This window comes from Papaver somniferum, chromosome 5, assembly GCF_003573695.1.
Source record: "Papaver somniferum cultivar HN1 chromosome 5, ASM357369v1, whole genome shotgun sequence".
Lineage (NCBI taxonomy): Eukaryota > Viridiplantae > Streptophyta > Magnoliopsida > Ranunculales > Papaveraceae > Papaver > Papaver somniferum.
The window spans coordinates 194,619,435-194,638,341 of NC_039362.1; the positions used below are offsets into that span (position 1 = coordinate 194,619,435).

General features: G+C 36.6%; 3 protein-coding genes across 3 annotated transcripts; 1 reads left to right on the forward strand and 2 right to left on the reverse strand.

Moving 5' to 3' along the window:
- The first annotated feature begins 2,037 nt into the window (after positions 1-2,037).
- On the forward strand, positions 2,038-5,130 carry LOC113284174 (probable inactive serine/threonine-protein kinase bub1). Its single transcript, XM_026533587.1, has 4 exons — positions 2,038-2,388; positions 2,481-2,638; positions 3,314-3,398; positions 3,486-5,130. The coding sequence occupies exons 1-4, from the start codon at positions 2,143-2,145 to the stop codon at positions 4,797-4,799; spliced, it is 1,803 nt and encodes a 600-aa protein (XP_026389372.1). The 5' UTR covers positions 2,038-2,142; the 3' UTR covers positions 4,800-5,130.
- A 191-nt stretch (positions 5,131-5,321) lies between these two features.
- On the reverse strand, positions 5,322-6,358 carry LOC113284175 (non-classical arabinogalactan protein 30-like). The gene has a single exon (XM_026533588.1). It carries the CDS (start codon positions 6,117-6,119, stop codon positions 5,385-5,387), a length of 735 nt encoding a protein of 244 aa, XP_026389373.1. The 5' UTR covers positions 6,120-6,358; the 3' UTR covers positions 5,322-5,384.
- Positions 6,359-6,698: 340 nt separating this feature from the next.
- On the reverse strand, positions 6,699-10,882 carry LOC113284176 (probable inactive receptor-like protein kinase At3g56050). Its single transcript, XM_026533589.1, has 10 exons — positions 10,723-10,882; positions 10,492-10,603; positions 10,254-10,395; positions 9,729-9,800; positions 9,498-9,641; positions 9,312-9,407; positions 8,515-9,008; positions 8,221-8,411; positions 7,998-8,130; positions 6,699-7,554 (listed from the first exon to the last, which is right to left on the reverse strand). Exons 1-10 carry the CDS (start codon positions 10,738-10,740, stop codon positions 6,956-6,958), a joined length of 2,001 nt encoding a protein of 666 aa, XP_026389374.1. The 5' UTR covers positions 10,741-10,882; the 3' UTR covers positions 6,699-6,955.
- Between the last annotated feature and the right edge of the window lie 8,025 nt (positions 10,883-18,907).

Genomic DNA, 18,907 nt, shown 5'->3' on the forward strand with positions numbered 1-18,907 from the left:
AATTCGAGTTAGTACTTGATAAATTTTGAATCATAAATTCAAGCAATGAAAAACTTATCGCATAATATATAGGTTGATAACAGTTTATTTTCCAACATATCGTAATTGCGTACAAAGTTCATAGGAGTCATCAAGTTAGTTTCTTAGGTTGACAAACTGATTTGGACAGTACATGAAGTTGGAACTTATAAAGAATAAGACTTGATGAATTACTCCCTTATTAACTCGCATACACGAGCTAGTTGATTTTTGAGATGTTCTTGGACACTTTTGAATCCTCAATTACACAAACTGATTTGGTTAGTTTGCGGCCGGTTGATTCTAAGAGGTTCTTGAATACTTTTTTTGTAAGTTGGGTACATGAACTAATTCGGGAAGTTCGCCAACTTATGAATATGAAAATTTCCTCAACTCACGGACGTCAATTTGTTCACAAACATTTTTGAGCAGTTCACGAACTCATTTAGTCTTTGAGAGTTATTGAACTCTAGGAATGCTTGATTTTTCTTGGGCTAACCATTTCATACACAAATCTTATGTCGATAGATACACAATTGCACGTTATTTTTATTTATTTATTTTTGTAATTCAAGTAAAATCTCTCACATGCCTGCATGATTAATATATTGAGAAGTTGAATTTACTCGGTATCAAGGTAGTTCATAAACATGAGACTAGTTCACAAACTCATCTTTGATTGTAATCTACCTTATTCATCATTATAAATAAATGACTCTTTGGAAACCAGAATCTCAATAATGGAACTTATGTGTCTTAATTGCAGCTAAAATCATCCTCTAAATACAAATGTTTTCCGTAAAATTGTATTAGGTTACGACTTTTAAACTTGATAGTTCTTAATATTCGGAATCTTATCTTGATCATAGTAAGTCTTGTCTATTCTGAAGGTCTGTTTCTTCTGTTGTACAGTCATTCAAAATTTGATATCGGCTAAGGAATTAAATTGATAGAAATTACGAAGTACTCTTCATCTCAAAATCTGTAATTCCACAAGAATCATATTTTAAAATTGACCTTGTGACATAGTATCGATTTGGCACCTCTATGACATTTTTAAGAGAGTAATTATCGAGGTTTGCTTGATATCTTCTTTACCATGAAGATCCCTCATATGCAAATAGATTTCTATTATCGTGATTGTATACCTTTTTAAAGGAAATCGAGGTTATATGTTAGAGGTAACTCTTCATTTAGGTTGAAGCAACTCCCACGGTTGTAAAGGAAGTCACCCATGGGAATCAAGTGCGTAGAATCAGATCTAGATACGCAAGGAGCACGACTTAAGCTGAATTTCTCTGAGGGTCGATTCAATTTTAACTACATTCCAGTCCGAAATATGGTAGTAGACTAATATTTGTGGCGGCTACATACAGCGCGGTGTTCAAACTGGACTAGGTTCCGAGATTAAATTTTTCCGTAATCGGTAGCTTGAACCAAAGTCCTAAGATCTGCGATGCGGATATAATCCCATAACTTATCTAGTTTTGCTTTTATTTTTATATATATAAACTTGAAGCGTCTTTCTTTTCACTCTCAATATGACAGTTTTGGTGTGTGCATTAACTCGAGTTCCTTTCCAGATCGTTGATCATATGGTCTGGTAGTAACACCCAACATCAATAGACCTCTGTTTTGAAACTTTGTTTTCTGATCCATTATTTGAACCGTTTTTACCCTCACTATATATATACATATATATATTTTTATTTTTACGGTGGTGGTAAACTGGTAATTGTTTTTGGAAGATGAAAGATCTCAGTCAATTAAAAAAAGAAAAGGTCTCTTCCTAAAACTCGCTCTTGCTAACATTTAACTTTCCTATTTGTATAAGTTAATTAAGTAAAATCCAATTATACCCATAGTTTTAAGAAAATGTCTTTTTTATTTGAAGTGGGAGTGGACAATTGGTGGGACCCACTCAGGGGTATAGTTGGTATAATTCGATAATCTCCTCCTAAGCAAAATTTTGATATGATGTTTCCAGTGTCACATGACATTACATGCGACTCTCTTGGATTCCTTAATCTCCCTCTCTAGGGTTTTAAAAATAGGGATTTCCAATTTCAACTTTTCAAAACCTCAACGGCTCTGTCCGCTTCTTCTTCTTCGTCTTCTTCAACAATGGCAGAGGCGGAGGAGCAAAAACAACAGCTCTTACTATCTTCCATGATCTCCGACATCAAAAATTACACCGGAGATGATCCACTCCGGCCATGGCTCAGAGGAATTCGAAGAATGAAACAATCATTACCACCTCAAATTTACAACCAAAAATTACCTAGATTCTTACAGAAATGTGTTCAGACTTTTCAGAACGATCGTCTTTATCGAAATGATACTCGTTATATCCAGATTTGGATTCAACTGGTAAGTTGAAAAACGTTCAAGCAGACATTTCATCTCTTCGATTTTGATTTGATTTGATTAGGTTTTTGTTGTTTTTTTTGTCTGCGTGTTAGATGGATCTGGTGGATGATCCAAAAGGGTTATTGAAGAAAATGGAGATGAGCAAAATTGGGGCAAAAAAAGCTCTATTTTATCAAGCTTATGCTTTGTATTTTGAGAAGAGGAAGAGATATGATGAGGCTGAGAAGATGTATCATTTGGGTGTCACTAAGTAAGTCCCTTTTGTCATTCTATCTCTATCCGTGGTTCAAATATTAAGTCGATTTCGATTACTGATTCTAGGAGTTCTTCTTTAATATTGAGAATGAATTAGGGATTCTAATTTCACTTGCCCTGTGGTAGTTTTATCAAGTGAATGTGTATCTATTTTTGATTGAAATATTAAGTTGATCCAATTAGCTGGAATGTTGCTTCAAGCCCCTGTCGATTTTCATTACGGAATCTAGGAGTTTCTTTAATACTGAGAATGAATTAGAGGTTTAATCCTACTTGAGTGTTTCACAATTGAGCTAGTTGAGTGCTTGATAGTTGTACCAAGAGGTTTACAATGGGGGTTTCAATCCCATTTGCATTGAGTAGTTGTATCAAGTGAGTGCTTATCTCTCTTTGATTTGGATTAGCTGGAATGTTGCTTTAAGCCTTCAGTTATATCTATTAGATGTCAATTTTGATTAAGATATCTGATTTACGGGGTTGTATCATATGTTTGATGCTTTGATGGCTTCATGATTCAGTATAAGTGTTCTTATATTTATGGGGTTGATTGTATTTGAGGATAGTAAACTAGGCAAGTTGTTGCATATACTGAAAAGCTTCAATTATATCTAGTGACATACTTATTGTGTGAGGATTGATATGTGATGGTGTTTCCTACTGTCTGTTGCAGTCTTGCACAGCCAATAGAAAAATTGAAGAAAACGTATATTGAGTTCCTTGAACGTATGGCACAAAGGAAGAAAAAGAAGGCTCAGGTAATACTGTTGTTTTATCTTGTTTATTCCTTGTGTTTTGTTTGTGTGGTTCTGTGATTAGCTGACTAAGAACCTGTTGAAACTCAGCGGGATGAATTAACAGCAGGCAAGGTTTGTAAGAGCATATTGCGTCCTCCCAAGAAGGTTGGAGAATCTAAAGAAGACTTTGGCGATGGTGATTCTTCTAGAGCTAAGGAAGTCGTGGGAGCTACAAAACCTAGAAGTTTCTTTAAGCCGTTAGCAAGCAGTGACAGGAATTCAAGTAAAGAGAGCTCATTTTGCAGTGATGAGACGGTCGTGGGGAAGTTCGTAGGTACTGCCTTTGTCGGAAAATCTGAAGCAGAAGCTGCATGTCATCATGGTTTAGTGGATCCCACCATTAACTTGAAGGATGCCATGGATGCAATAAATAGCATGTTTCGGGAGCCTTTAGATATAGAACCAGTTCGCAAGAAGAAACTGAACAAAAATCCGACCAAAGTGGAAGAGAAAATGACTAGTGGATTTGAAGTATTTGTTGATGAAGGCTTGGATGATGGAGAGAAACCTGGTCAGAACAAAGAAAATGGCGATGCACCACATATTGCAGTTGCTTCAATTCCTGTAAAAGAAGCAAAGTCGAAGAAGATTGAAACACGAAAACCTCTACAGGAAACCTTTCAAATATTCGTTGATGATGAGGAAGGTAGTGGAAGTAGTGAAGGAAATAGTGATGGCTTCGTATTCCTATCTCCCACGCTTGCCACTGATGACTCTGATGATGAAGTTGCAGAGAGTGCACCGGCGCCTCCACGCTTGCTACGGAGAGAGGACACAGTTGTTGGTCGGTTTGTTGGTTCTACCATTTTAGATGATCATGTGGAGGTGGAGAATGCTTGCCACCATGGATTAGTAGAACCCACAGTCAATATGAAGGAAGCTATGGACGACATAAATGACATGTTTGGGAAGCCATTAGATTTTGGGAGGGCAACTAGACCTAAGAAATTTGGGAACTTACCAAATAAGAAAAAGGATTATGGTGGGTTTTCCATACTGCCTGATGACAGCATGGAACAGCAACAACAAGCTCAGCCGAAGAAGCAAGCAGAGTTACCAAATAACAAAATGGATTTTGGCGGGTTCTCCATACTTGCTGATGACGATATGGAACAGCAGCAACCACAACCTCAAGTGAAGAAGCAAGCAGAGTTACCAAATAACAAAATGGAGTCTGGTGGGTTTTCCATACTTCCTGATGATGATGTGGAACAGCAATCACAACCACAACTGAAGAAACAAGCGAAGTTACCAACTAATAAAATGGAGTCTGGCAGTGAGTATGATTTACATGAGCCAACTGTATTTACCAAGCAGGCCATGGATGATATAAATGAGATGTTTGGCAAACCATTGTGGTAGCGGAAGTCTATACCTTTGTGTGAAGAAACCAAGTATTTGTTTGACCCAGAACTTTAACAGTGGTCACAGATCATTTCGATCTTTTCATTCTGAAGAAGTTTAACATTGATCTGTATTCCTGACCTTCTAAGAGTTAGACTAGGAAAGTGTCAACTGGATGATTGTCAAACTCTTGTGTGCATTTTGTTGTATTGCAGTGGCCTTGTGTGGTGATGAGAGAAATTTGAGAATTTCAGAGTTCTTGTGCTTTTTTCCGATTTTTGAAGTATTGGAGGTTGATGCTTGTAATCTGTACATAAGTCAGGTATGAGAATTTCAGAGTTTTTTTTTATGACGAGATCCTGTTATGTACTACATTTGTTTCAGAAAAAGTGATACTCGACAGAACTATCTGAATATTTCTGATATTTGTATAACCGTATAATAGGTATAATAGATATTAGATGGATATAGAAGTTACATGAAAAGACTCTGATTCATTCATCAGGTCAGAATCACTCAGATTCAGTAGAAAAACTCGAATGAAAGCATAAAAAAGAAACCAAGATCAGGCAAAACACAATTCACATATCAGGATCATTACAATCAGTAGCACTGCTCAGGGCGGAAAGCTAACGGTCCGGCAGCATAAACAACAGCTTCATAATGTGATCCAAACAACCTCTTGTTTTCGTAACGAAGAGGAGACCCATTGATTCCATAATTGATGTTAGTGAGTTTGTTGCAGTGAGAAAGTGGAGAAGAAACAAGATGAACTCCACAAGAATGAAGAGGATGATCCAAGATGTAATGATCCATCTTGAATCCTTCAAGCTCGGCGTAGAAGTACCCGTTCACATCGGTAGTGTAAGTCTTGTAGAAGCTAACTCTGCCTTTATGGTCTTTACAAACAACACTGACTTTCGCGTATTCGATCGCTTTAGCTCCTGTCAAAGACCATGTTCCTGCTGCTTTGCAAGATTGGCAGTAAACAACACCTTCGACAACTACGGAAATCTTCTTGTCTTCATCATCGTCTTCATCATATGAGGGTTTTGTTGCAACCTCCACATCGTGTTTATGATATTCCGGTTTCCCGACTTTCATCTTTGGTGCTGCTTCTGGTTTCTTGTATACTGGTGAAGCATTTGCAAAAGCAAAAGCTATGGATAACAACAGAAGCAATGAGAGAACTGAGAAAAGCTTTTGGCTTGCCATGTCTTTGAAGATTAGAGAGAACAATGGAGAAAATAAGAAAGAACAAGAAGACGATGAATAGAGAATGGTTCTGAGCACATATTTATAGCATTGAGTTTCAGCAAACGTGAAGACCACCTTCATTTTTCTGAAGTTAAAATATTTGCTTGACTTTTGTTTTTCTTTCTTTATGAAGTTGAATTTGTTCAAACGTGAAGGCCATTATTGTTAACTAGAAGATACACTGAATCATCAAGAAGGATTTAGGCCTTCAGAGTAGTCCAACAACTAACATCATGTTTTTCTTTTTGGATCTGACTCGTCTGAATCTGACTGAAATCTTCTTTTTGGATCTGACTCGTCTGAATCTGACTGAAATCACCTGACTCATATGGATCTGACTTTCTGAATCTGACTGAAATCACCTGACTCATCTGGATGTGACTCAATATTGTTGTTTTTTTAGTCAGATCTGACTCAAATTAAAAAACAAACGGTCTGATATCTGACTCGGCACCAAGTCAGATCCAGATGCTGAGTCAGCAAAAAGCAAACACCCTGTAAGAGTTTGTTTTAAAGGAGTTAAAAGATCAGAGGTCACAGTTTCGAGCCTCAAATGCACCAGCTTCAAGGAAGATACTGCTCCCCCTGGCAAACTGGTTCCAATATCTTGCAGAAACTTGAAAAAGTGCAGAACTGAAATGTTGCAGAAATCAGAAGACAAGCAGAGAAAAACGAATATGTTTTTATTGCCTTCACAGTATATTCTCAGTGCAGTGAATTTTCACACTTCCAAAAAACAAACTTAGTTACACGAAATGTTTGCTGTCGCGGTTCTATATCCTATACACATAATATATCACTCAAATGGTAGGTACAAGCTGTACCATTCCACGGACAATAGCCCTTATGTGATGCCCAAACAAAATATAAATAGATAAGAGAAGAAAATATCTTACAGTCCTAGGCTATACATCTTGTTAGGTTGCCTCAGTAGAAATGATCTCGAGCTCTGCCCACCAAAGAGGAGATAGTTTAGGTGTTGCGCCATCTGGTGTCATTGCTGTGATCTCTCTTAATTGAGCCGTGACGTCTTTAATTGTTGGTCTTTCTTTCGGGTCAGGATTGATGCAAGATCTAATCACTTCACATAGTTTCTCGAGACTTTCCTCATCAAAATATTTCAAGGTAGAATCCACCATGTCTTTGACAGGTCGGGTCTTCCTCAAGTAATCGGATGCCCATTCTACAAGCTGGACATCGTTGACACAGTAAGGGAGTCCACCAGTTACCATCTCCAATAATATGATTCCGAAACTGTAAATGTTGCTCTCAGTATCCAACGATGGTGTGAGTGGACTCTCTGTGTCAGATGATCCCATCTTAACAGCAGTTGCTTCACTCCAAAAACCTAAGTCAGATATCTTTGCAGCATAGTCTTCAGTTAGATAGATAGAGGTGGACTGCAAGTTCTTTACTATTACGGGTGGGCTCAGTTGATGCATGTACTCAAGACAATACGCAATACCCATTGCAATCCTCAACCGTACTCCCCAGTCCAAGTGTTCTGCTTCTTTTACTGCAGGAATCACAATGATTCAAAAGAATAAGATGCACGCACACTTATAATTGTCAATACACACCAGTAAAAATGGGAAATATCTTTACAAATGCGGTCAACTACTACGAAACTACAGGGTCCTGTTATGTAGAGTAACACTTGAAAACTCACTTTCCAGATGCTCAGTGTTCCGCTAGGAGCATATTCAAACACCATCATAAATAATACTACCTCCGTCCCACAAAAAGTGGGTCTTTCACTTTTCAGGCAAGAATGAAAAATTGAAAGACCCACTTTTTGTGGGAGGGAGGGAGGGAGTAAGATTTATGCACTTATAATTGCCTATACCATAAGTATTTTTCTAAGGATAGGCTAGTCAAAATGGGAGTATCTTTATGAATGCAGTCAATTACTACGAAACTACAGGGTCATGGTATGTAGTGCAAGGCTTGAATACTCACTGTGTAGGTGCTCAAAAAGCGTTCCATTAGGAGCATACTCAAACACCATCATCCTAGTGAAAGGCTCTTCTTCCTCACAAAATCCGAGAAGGTTTACAAAATTTTTGTGGTTAACTTTTGATAATACGTCAATCTGAAACATAAATATAAGGTAACGGGGTTAAGGAAATTTCAGATGAAATAGCAGAGAACATTGAGATTTGTTATTTAATCTCCAAAATACCTTTTTTCTGAATTGCCCTTCATAATGCTTCGACCATTCTTTGGCAGATGTCACCGCTGTAGACGTCACTGCTATTTCAACCCCACTCGACAAGGTTCCTTTGTACATTGTTCCATCGGACGAAGAGCCTATTATATTACTGAAATCCTCACAAGCTGTTTCGAGCTCTGATCTCTTGAGCTTTGGTACACCTGAAATGCAGTCTCCGTATTGTAAGTATACAGATATATAGATAGAAAGTAAACAAATCATAATATGATTCCAATCTCAGAATAAAAACTGAGGAGAAATAACCTGTTACGAATGCCTTCTGAAGTTGGCCACTTAACCCTGTGACCCAGGGTTTGACACTGACAACTTTCTTGCTTCGACAGAGGAGAAAGACAATGGCAGCAATGGAGAGGAATGAAGCCCCTATAGCTACAGATATTGGCCAGCGATATGACTTTTTATGAACACCTGTTCCTTCTGGTGCCGAGGGGGTAGCTGAGGTCCAAGGTACTACTGGTTTGGGGAGGACAGGTGGTGGAGCAGCTGGAGGGTCTGCTAGAGGAAAGAAAGGAGGAACAGGTATTGCTGGTGCTGGTGCTGGTGCTGGTGCTGGTGATGGTGCTGGTGATGGTGCTGGAGAGGTCGTAGGTGGCTGAGAAATGCTGGGAATAACTAACTGGGATGAGTGAGTCTCTTTTCCTGATTTGTGCCTCACAGGCTCGGTATTGGGGAAATGAAGGGCGTTCGCTGCCTGAAGCAGCCTTCTGTGTGCTGCTTCTCCAACTCGAGCAATGCTCCTAGTAGATATAATATCATGTCAGGAAGCCAACCTGGGGAACGGTATATACTAGACAATCTCTGTTAATCGTTCCATATAATTCTAGAATAAAATCCTACATTTTAGTGCCTTACATGCTGTATAAATTGAGATTCCTTACTGAAATCTTTTCTAGCTAAACTCTGATCATCACTGTTCAATCACTTTTATAATTCAATTTACGTAATAGACCTCTTCACCAAATCTCCAAGACAAGTGATGGTCTTCTTTGTGAAGCGTTTACCAGTAGGTGAGTGATGAGAGATAGTTTAATTTATCTTACCATGAAATGGCTCTTCGAATGGAATAAGATTTTTGCCACAAGCTCGATAGCTGACTTTCCTTTATGCCGCCTAGGTTCTTATTGTTATCCACCAGACTGCAATTACAATCATTAGTCCGAGTTAACATAAAAAATTTAATGCAACACGAGTATAATAAAACGTTAGATCTAATAGTTTATGCTTACAGGATGACAAGGGACAAATTATCTCCAAGGTTGGATGGAAGAGGTCCATCGAAATTGTTGAATCCCAGGTCCAAAACCTTCAATTCCTTCAGTTCTCCAATCCCAAGAGGGATTATTCCAGAAAAGGAGTTGTTGCGCAAAATTCTGCAATAGAAAAGCTCAGTTAATGTCCTTGCACAAGTGAGCTCATATAATTGTAACAAAACTAGGCCAGAGCTGATAGATGCTTACATGGACTTCATGTACACGAGATTACAAATTTCAGGAGCCAGTGTTCCTTCCAGAGAAAGATCCTTCAAATCTCTGCAAGTAGAAGTAATTGCACATCGTTAATTCATATTCACTCCCCAAATACAACAAAAAAAATTCAGTCACAAGGTTGAAGCTCGTTAGATTAAGGTTGAAGCCCGATATGATTTTTCCCTAAACCCATTTTGAATTTCTAACATCTCACAAACAGTACTACTACTGTTTAGTTTCTAGAATGAGATCTCTGTCGGCAAGGGCACCAAACAACAGATCTACTACTGAATTACTCCACACATATACTCGAATCCCTTACACCTCCCAAACAATTTTCAGTATCAATCAACTAGCACTTCACACTCAAACTATTTCCGTAAATCATCCCACCAACAAGTCAATTTAAGTTCTATTCACACAATTTTAAGTTCATTCAGACAATAAAACATACAATTCACAATCACCACTTGCTCATCAAGAACAATAAAAAGCTGAAAGAATCACACCACTTACAAGCTTATAACTTTGTCATCAGTAGAACACTTGACCCCGAACCAAGAACAAGGGTTCTCTGCACCATCACTAAACTTCCAATTCAACAGAACACCATATGGGTCTTTCCCAACCCTCTCCCTAAACCTCAATAGTGATATCCCTGCATGTTCAATCAAACCATCTCCACAGTCAAATCCCACTTCAAACTAAACCAAAAAAATAATAAAAATCAACAGAAATTCAAAATTGGCAGTACCTTCATCATTGAGAGACAAACAAGAATCAATACAAGAACCCAACACTAGCAGACCTATACAAATCAATCTCCTCCATCTCCACCTCCAAAGTTCCTCCATACCAAGATTTCTCTGTTTTTATGAGATAGAATCAAAATGATAAATTTAATGGTTAGAAATGATTATAAGATGTAAAATGAAAACCCCATCATCTGTTTTTTGGAGTATTAAGAAGAGAAAAGTAAGTTTACCTGTAACTTCACTACCATGGTAATACACAAAACAAACTTATTGGAAAACGCGTTTGTTGTTTAATTATTTTATTTTTTTGACTGATATATTCAATAAAATAAAATAAGTACTGGAATCGAAGAGTTATTGATAGAATCTAGTCTACTCTTTCACTCTTTGGGTAGATTTATTTCATTTTCCCCCTGTTTTGACTTGTCTGTTCTGCTGTGTGTCTCTCCTCTTTAATTATTGTGACATTTTTTAATTTCATTTCATTTTATTTAATGGGGTTTGGCAATATATATAGGTGGATAGATATTGGTGGTGGATAAAGCTAGCTAGACCAAGGGACTTTACTGTCACGTGTATATATGGTCCCGAAAAAAAATAGAAAATACCATGAAATTGGCTATTTTTCAATTTTCGACTCATTTTTCATTTTTGAAGCATTTTTTTCCCTTTATTTTCAGCTCATTTGATTGTAATTGATCGTAATTTATTGGATTTAATCGATGCCGTCAAGAATAACAGACACTGCAGATAAAAAAGTTCAAAATCAAATAGCTCAGAGAAAAACAAAGATTTTGGATTTAATTCATCCTGACATCCCGTCAAGAATAACAAACACTACATATAACATTCAAAGTCAAATAGCTCATACAAAAACGAAGATTTTGAAGTTGCTATTTTCGACTCAGTTGATTGTAGTTGATCTAATTTATTGGATTTAATTCATCCGGTCAAGAATAACAGACACTGCAGACAAAAAAATATTTAAAATCAAATAGCTCTGGAAAAAATAAAGATTTTGGAATTGTTGTTTTTTCTGAAAGACTTGGATATTTGAATAGTGTAGAGGTATTTTGATACTAGAAACAAATGTATTTTTAATTCCGAGAAGCAAAAATTAATTCAAAAATCCTTTTTAATCTTAGAAGCAAAAACTAATTCCAGAGTTAGAATCAAAAAATAAAATAAAATAATTAGTTGACAAAATATTAGAGGGTACAAAAGCATAGATCAATCGTATAAGTCAAAAGAACAAATAATTTGTTTCACAAGGTCTGAAATTATTTGCCTAAACTATTTATAAATTTTTTTTCTTCAACAATTTCTTAATCGTTATCCAAACAGGCCATATTCGTTTTTATCTTATTTTTAATAAAAGTTATTTTATTTTTAACGTGAGAAAAAGAATAATCAGACCTACATAATTTGGGAGATGATGCCAAGACAATGAAAAGGAAACAAACACCTTCTTCATAGCTATCCCAATTACCCTTTGAGTCACTCCATGTATTTGCTGCTAAAATTTGACAAGTGAGCACTCAAGTCTGCCCAACCCAACCTGCAACCTCTTTTGGAAGTTGAAAGTTGATACACAAACAAAAGCACTACAACTACCTTTGATCTTCCTTGCTTTTGTTTTTTTAGTTACCAAGTCCATTACTCATCTTCTACTGGTTTGGTGGTTCATTTCTTGATACAAATTGGTAAGACAATAATCTTAGTCCAAGGCCGAAGTTGATAAGGATTGATTGACAGTCATCTTCATCTTATTTTCTTTTGCGTGGTATAAAATAAAATAAAATTAAATCATAGCCATACACATACCTCAATTATCCAATATTAAAAGTGACACAAACAAATAATCCAAAATTTTATTCTACTTTTGTCGAGAATAAGAATAGGTCAGAGACACTTGTGGTGGTACCATGATGAGAGGCAGAGGTCTCTAGGTTTAAATTTTGGTGGAACCTATTTTGCAAACTTATGCGAACCGGTTTTTGCGAAATGAGCTGCATCCGTCTGATAGTTCTTGTTCTAGCCTCTAAGAGACAAATTACAAAGAAAAATAAATAAATAATAATAATAAATCTCAAGACCAATCAAAGCTCATATTTTCATTTTAAAAATATTTTCTGATCGCGTTTTTGGATGCACGTTCAAAAATAATTTTATTTTCGGACTTTTCAAAGTTAGAAGAAAAAAGTTAATTTTGGGTGTAAAATTTCAAAATAACCTTTAAAAATAAGAAAATTGACTTTTGATGACTTCTGCTTCTGAAAAAATAAAAATACTTTGAACTTACTAAAAATGTACCAAAAATTCCTGTCAAACCTTCGATTTATTATTCCATACAAATTTTATTACCCTCTCGAGTAAAGTAAGTTTGACCGCGGAGTTAACACTAGACTAAGGATGTGCTTGATAGGAATTAATTCCATGAAAATAGTTATCTTTCCATGGAAATAACGTGTATTCCTTCATTTGATCAAAATTCTGTTTCCATACCGACAAACTGTTGATGGTACGCCCTTAATATTGGGTTAGGTACTGCAGTGCACAAACTTTGACGTTGCCAACTTAGCATTGTATCCCCTTTTCTTACTAGTTTTATTGTTGTTTAATGTATATCTTTCAGCCGGGGGGATCTGTGATGAAAAAAAGAGAGACTTTAGAATCCCAATTGACCGCCCCACTCCATGATGCGAAAAGTGAGTTTCATTTCTCATAGTGTAAGGCCAAGAAGGGGACATGCACTTTTTGGCTGAGCTGCAACTTATTGCTTCTAGTTTGAGTTTTCAGATGGAAAGTTGACTGTCTGGATACTATCAAGTATCTTAAAATACAAGGAAAAATGACACTTTCTATGAGAATATGATGTGGAAGAAAAAAAAATGAGTTGTACTTTGTCAGACCATTTTCTATATGTATTGCTTTCAGACCATTTTATTGTTAAGATCGATGGGGAAGGTGTAAGGTATTAAAGAGTCCATGCTTGCGAGTGATAACATTCTTGTGTACCGGTGTAAAGCTAGTGTAAGGGGTTAATGAGAAAATGGACCACAAGCAAATAATAGTGCATAATTCTTGTGAAATGAAATGTCTAAAGTACTGATGCCGGCGAAATTCTGATTGTATAACTTGTTTGCCGACCGAAATGTACCAATCCTTCATAAATTAGAAAGTCGATTTCAAGAGTTTTAAGTGAAGTTATTTTTATTTTATTTTTTTTACTTCACGAAAGAAATAGTACATTGTATCATTTTGCTTTTAGAAATGAGAGAAGAAAAATGTTTGTGATTTAACCACAATGTCAAGAATAATAGATACTACTAGCCAAAAATTACTGCTAATCAAGTAGTTTAGAAAATAACTAGTTTTTTTGTAGATTCATTCGTGTTTAATTCACTGGTTAGATATTAGTTTAGTATTCGATCAAAAAAAATAATATCAGTATAGTTAGGCGGTTCCTATGGGGATGGCTAACCCATCCATTTGCTATGTCAGAGGATTAAAGGTATAAAAGAGTAGGGCATATACCTAGAGATCCAGAAGAATCCATTGATTTGCTGTAGTCTTGACTGCATGCATTGGGTATGGACCGGATGCCCTATCTATTGGGCCGGTCAGTATAAGGGTCACTACGCAAAACCAACGGTTATCCTTGAGGCCGCTGCTTCTTATGATTGTTGGATATGTCACGCTTTTTTTGGTCTCCCGGGATCTCAGAACGATATAAATGTTTTACACAGATTGCGGTTACTTGAGGATTTAAAGTATGAAATTAGTCATCAGGCAAATTTCGTTATCAACGAGAATCAATACACTCATGGTTATTATCTTGCATATGGAATTTATCCAAAATGGTTAACTTTAGTTCAATGTTACCGTCAGCCACCTGCCGGTGAAATGGGTCATTCATACTCATTTTCGATAGTAGACAAATGGAATTGGAAAAGGACGTGGAATGAGCTTTTGGAATTCTGAAGCGGAAGTTCGCCATCATTTGCGTGCCTTATCGTGGTCTAAGTGCTCGTGAAATGCATAAGACTATGCTGACTTGTATCATTATGCATAACATGGTAATTCAGGAAACTCGTCGTAATAAGAATTGGACTAACCATGAAGATGAAGACTTAAGGCCAGAGATTCACCCTGAAAGGGGATTAACTACAAGGAACTATGTGCAAATGACTAGTCACATCGAGAACAAAACTCTGTATAACAGGTTAAGGGAAGATCTCAGAGCGAATACGTGGGCTGAGTTTGGAAGAGATGTAGGACGAATAGTAGTGTTGTCAAGTTTAGTTGTTTAAGTTTAATCGTTTGTATCATATTTTTTGTTTTGAAGTTGTTTAAGTTTAATTGTTTGTTTCATAATTTTGTTTTGAAGTTGTTTTAAGTTTAATTTTTTTTTTACAGTTTTCATTAGAAGTAGCGGTCTAGACTAAATCGCTAGCGGTCTAGACTCAATCGCCAACAATCCTTATAAATGCATACCACTTCATCCATTTCAAAACCACACCATTTCATCCATTTTAAAATCACACATTCACTTAAAAACTTCTCTACTTTCTGGGTAATTTATGGATGATCCTAGATTTACTGAAGATGAAGATTTATCTCTTTGTAAAAACTATGTAATATACTACCCGAAGAGAGGTGAAGAACGATGGATGAATGGTTTACCCAGTATGAGTTATTTGGGTAAAATTCATGACGCCTTCTGCATAGAGACATGTAATCCTCATAACCGAGATCAAACTTCTTTGTTTTTCCGATTCATGACTATCAAAAAAGATCTTATGGATTCTATAGCTATGACAAGGATTGTCAATAGATATTGTCTTAGAGGTGGCACCAATGTTGAATTAGGAATACAAACTCGAGACGAGTGGGGAAGATGGAAAGGAAAAAGTTTTGAATACAAAGCGGATTACCAAATTCTTAAGGAGTTTCTAATAACTCGTATGGGATGTTAGGCTTAAGTTTAGTTTTAATAGATGTTGTCAAGTTTAAGTTTTAATGTAATGAAAAAACTACTACAAAGTTTTAATGTGATAAAAAACTAGAATAATTTCATTCATCATAACCGAACTACTACATCTTCATTAAAATTAAAGATGATACATTAATTAATTAAGTGGAACTGCTTCATCGTGGTCGTCATCATCCTCATCTTCAGCTTGACCACCAAATTGTTTTTCCAAATTTCTCTTGTTTCGTTTTTCTTCCAACTCCTCTGTTAACCTGTCCATTTCCATCTCCCATACCATCAATTGTCTGGGGATCAATGTTAAGGTGTTTGCATTTAGAATCTAATTCTTGTCACAGTCTGAAACAAATTTCTATTGAGTTTGTCGATGTTTTTCATCTCCCTAGTCAAAAAATGCGGTCTACTTCTTTTTGTTTTTCGACATTCTTCTGATGATCTATAAAAGTATCCAAAAAACCTCCACTTGCTTCTCCTTCTTGGTCAGCTTTTCTCGCTGCAGTGTTTCTTCTTAATAATTTTCTCTTGAACGCAGCATTGACATTCAAGTTGGAATTGTTGTTTGTTGTGGTTTATGGTGAATAAAATGGATTCTCCGGAGGGGGATGAGATGTTTGAGAAGGTTGTGAAACTGGCGTCGAAGGAGAAGAAGTGTATGGTGAACTTGTAGGTACATTCTGCATGTTTCCTAACACTTATGGATTATATTTAGGCAACACTTTCAAAATATGATAACAACTTTCATAACCAAAATTTTTCCCATGTTTGTGGTGCCAATCATTTCGACACTTTCTTTCGACATCAACATCGACAAGACCGCTCGCTCGAGCACGAGCATCTTGCATTATAGCAACAACATACAAGGCAACTTGGGTGTTGATTACAACGAAGCAACCGGACAATCCATTTGCATCATGATCGTTGATGTTCATAGTTTCATCACGAAATTTAGCAAATATGTTATCCCACAACTTGGTAGATTGTTGTTGGGCACCATCGACACTATCTTGTGTAAAGAACACATAGTTTCTGCAAATGCATTCATCTTCGGCTAAGGTAAATTTTGGACCCCTAATCTTATTGCTTTTAATTAATCGAGAATTAAATAGATACACATTAAAAAAAACTACAAAATACGAGTGAATCAAAGAGTTGGATGATGAAATTTGTTTTAGATTAACAAATGTGAATAATAGAGAAAAGAAAATGAAAGTTAAAATGGAAGAGGAATTCGGTATTTATAGGGGGAGATTTACGACAGTTAGATCAGATTCTATGTGGCTGTGATGATTAGACCGGCTGGCCGAATATAAATCGATGTCGGTCTAAACAACATCGAACGGTCAAGACTCGACCGCTCGGTAGAAACTTGATCTGGCCTGGCTAAGTGGCGAGTTTGCCAGTTGGCCAGCTCCATAGTGGGTGCAAAAATGACAAACTTTATAGTTTGCCATGCCCATAGGAACTTGCCTTAGAAGTATTTGGTTGCCCGAAACAGAAATCTAGCCCAAAAATCACATAAAGTTATTGTTTTATTTTTTTGGTTTTTAGAAGTAATTCCCAAATTAACATAGTTTTTGACATTTTTATTTTAAGAGGTAAAAGTTTACTTCTTAAAAATAAAGTAATAAAAATTCTCAAATTCTCATAAGCTGTTTGGATACAAAAAAAACATAAGCAGAAGTCAGAAACAAAATATTTTTTTTAATTTTTTATTTCCAGAAGTCATTCTCAAATTACTTACCAAAACTAACTTGTTATTTCTTTTGCTTTTTGAAATGGAAAAGCAACTTCTAAAAACTCATAAGAGCAACTGCAGTGGTGCGAGTATAACCAAAGACCAAAGAGGAAAAAAAAGACCAAATTTTGAGTTTAGTCTAGTGTGTGACGTTACGGTGAAAAAATTAAATTTGGTCAGACGTACATTATACGTTCGCCTGGTGTGGGGCGTGGACTATACCAACGCCGGGTGTGGGACGGGGACTATACGTTCTCCCGGTGCAGAAAGATTCAAAAAAATAAATCAAAAAATGGGGCGGAGGTATTAAGCCCGCCCCATGCATTTGAAATTTGTAAAGAGTGGGGCGGAGGTATAAACCACGCCCCACACAAAAGAAAAAAAAAACAGGCATGCACTATACATTCACCTGGTGTGGGCCGTGGACTATACGTCCGCCTGGGATGGGACGTGGACTATACGTCCGCCTGGTGATGGGGCGTGGACTATATAAATGCCCGACTATATTTGGGTTTGGTCTTGGTCGCCGACCAAATTTGGTCTGGGTTTTAGTCTTTGATCAAATTTGGATCGATGGTCCGTTCCACTACGTCTATCCACTGGATCAAATATTTGGGTTTAGTCGTCCATTGTGGACGCTGTAAAGGACCCTTTATTGGAGTAAATGTTTGTAGTCTAGTGAAAAATTTATTTGAGTAGGTTATGTGAATTTAATGTGAAAAAGAACAATCGGACCAACATAATTTGGGAGATGCCAAGACAATGAAAAAGAAACAAACACCTTCATAATAGCAAACTCTATCCCAATACCATTGAGTCACTCCACGTATTTGCTAAACTTTAACAGATGAACACTCAAGTCTACCCAATCCAACCTCTTTTGGAAGTTGAAAGTGAAACAAAAGCACTACAACTACCTTTCATCTTCGTTGCTTTTGTTTTTAGTTACCAAGTCCAATACTCATCTTCTTCTGGTTTGGTGGTTCGTCTTGTTACATTCCTTAATCCAAATTGGTAGAACAATAACCTTAGTAAAAGGCCAAAATTGGCAGTCATCTTCATCTTATTTTCTTTTGTTTGGTATATTAATTCATAGCCATACCTCAATTATCCAACATTGAAACAAACAAATAATCCAAATTTACAGTCCGTAATTTTAGTTTATTTCTCTTGAAAATAAGAGAGAAGACTCCTAGTTAGCCCAAATCTCTTACCCTTTGAATAGGTCAGACACTTGTGTGGTACCATGAGGTAGAGGGCTAGATTTAAATGCTAATGGAACCCGTTTTGCAACGTCTTACTCGAACTGTTCTTTTTTATTTTTGCTAAATGAGCCACCGGTTTTCGGGAGAAACCTATGACTTTTCAGAGTCAGCTTAGAGCATGGATGTGTAATTGGGCCGCCAGATGAACCGACTCCTACGTCCATTTTTAGCCATCTAGCTCAATGTGCCCATATGACCATATTGTTAATTTGCCCCTCCTTACTTCAGAACTCGGCTCCCCATGGTCTGCCATTCTCCTATAATGAGGGGAGAGAAAATCACTGTGACAACGCTTGTTATATGAGCCTTATAAATATTTTATTTTGGTAGGAAAAATGTCAATATGAAAACACAAAATTGGTTAAAAAGATCAAAATCAACAATTTCTGGATGAAATGGACAGTTAGATTTTGATATTGTTT

Excerpts from the sequence above, each read along its gene's own strand:
- LOC113284174 (XM_026533587.1), top strand. The coding sequence starts at position 2,143 with ATGGCAGAGGCGGAGGAGCAAAAACAACAGCTCTTACTATCTTCCATG. Across the intron at positions 2,639-3,313 it reads TATCATTTGGGTGTCACTAA|TCTTGCACAGCCAATAGAAA; the intron begins GTAAGTCCCTTT and ends TGTCTGTTGCAG. Across the intron at positions 3,399-3,485 it reads GGAAGAAAAAGAAGGCTCAG|CGGGATGAATTAACAGCAGG; the intron begins GTAATACTGTTG and ends GTTGAAACTCAG.
- LOC113284175 (XM_026533588.1), bottom strand. The coding sequence starts at position 6,119 with ATGAAGGTGGTCTTCACGTTTGCTGAAACTCAATGCTATAAATATGTG.
- LOC113284176 (XM_026533589.1), bottom strand. Across the intron at positions 8,412-8,514 it reads TCAGAAGGCATTCGTAACAG|GTGTACCAAAGCTCAAGAGA; the intron begins GTTATTTCTCCT and ends ACTGCATTTCAG. Across the intron at positions 7,555-7,997 it reads GCTTTTTGAGCACCTACACA|TAAAAGAAGCAGAACACTTG; the intron begins GTGAGTATTCAA and ends TGATTCCTGCAG.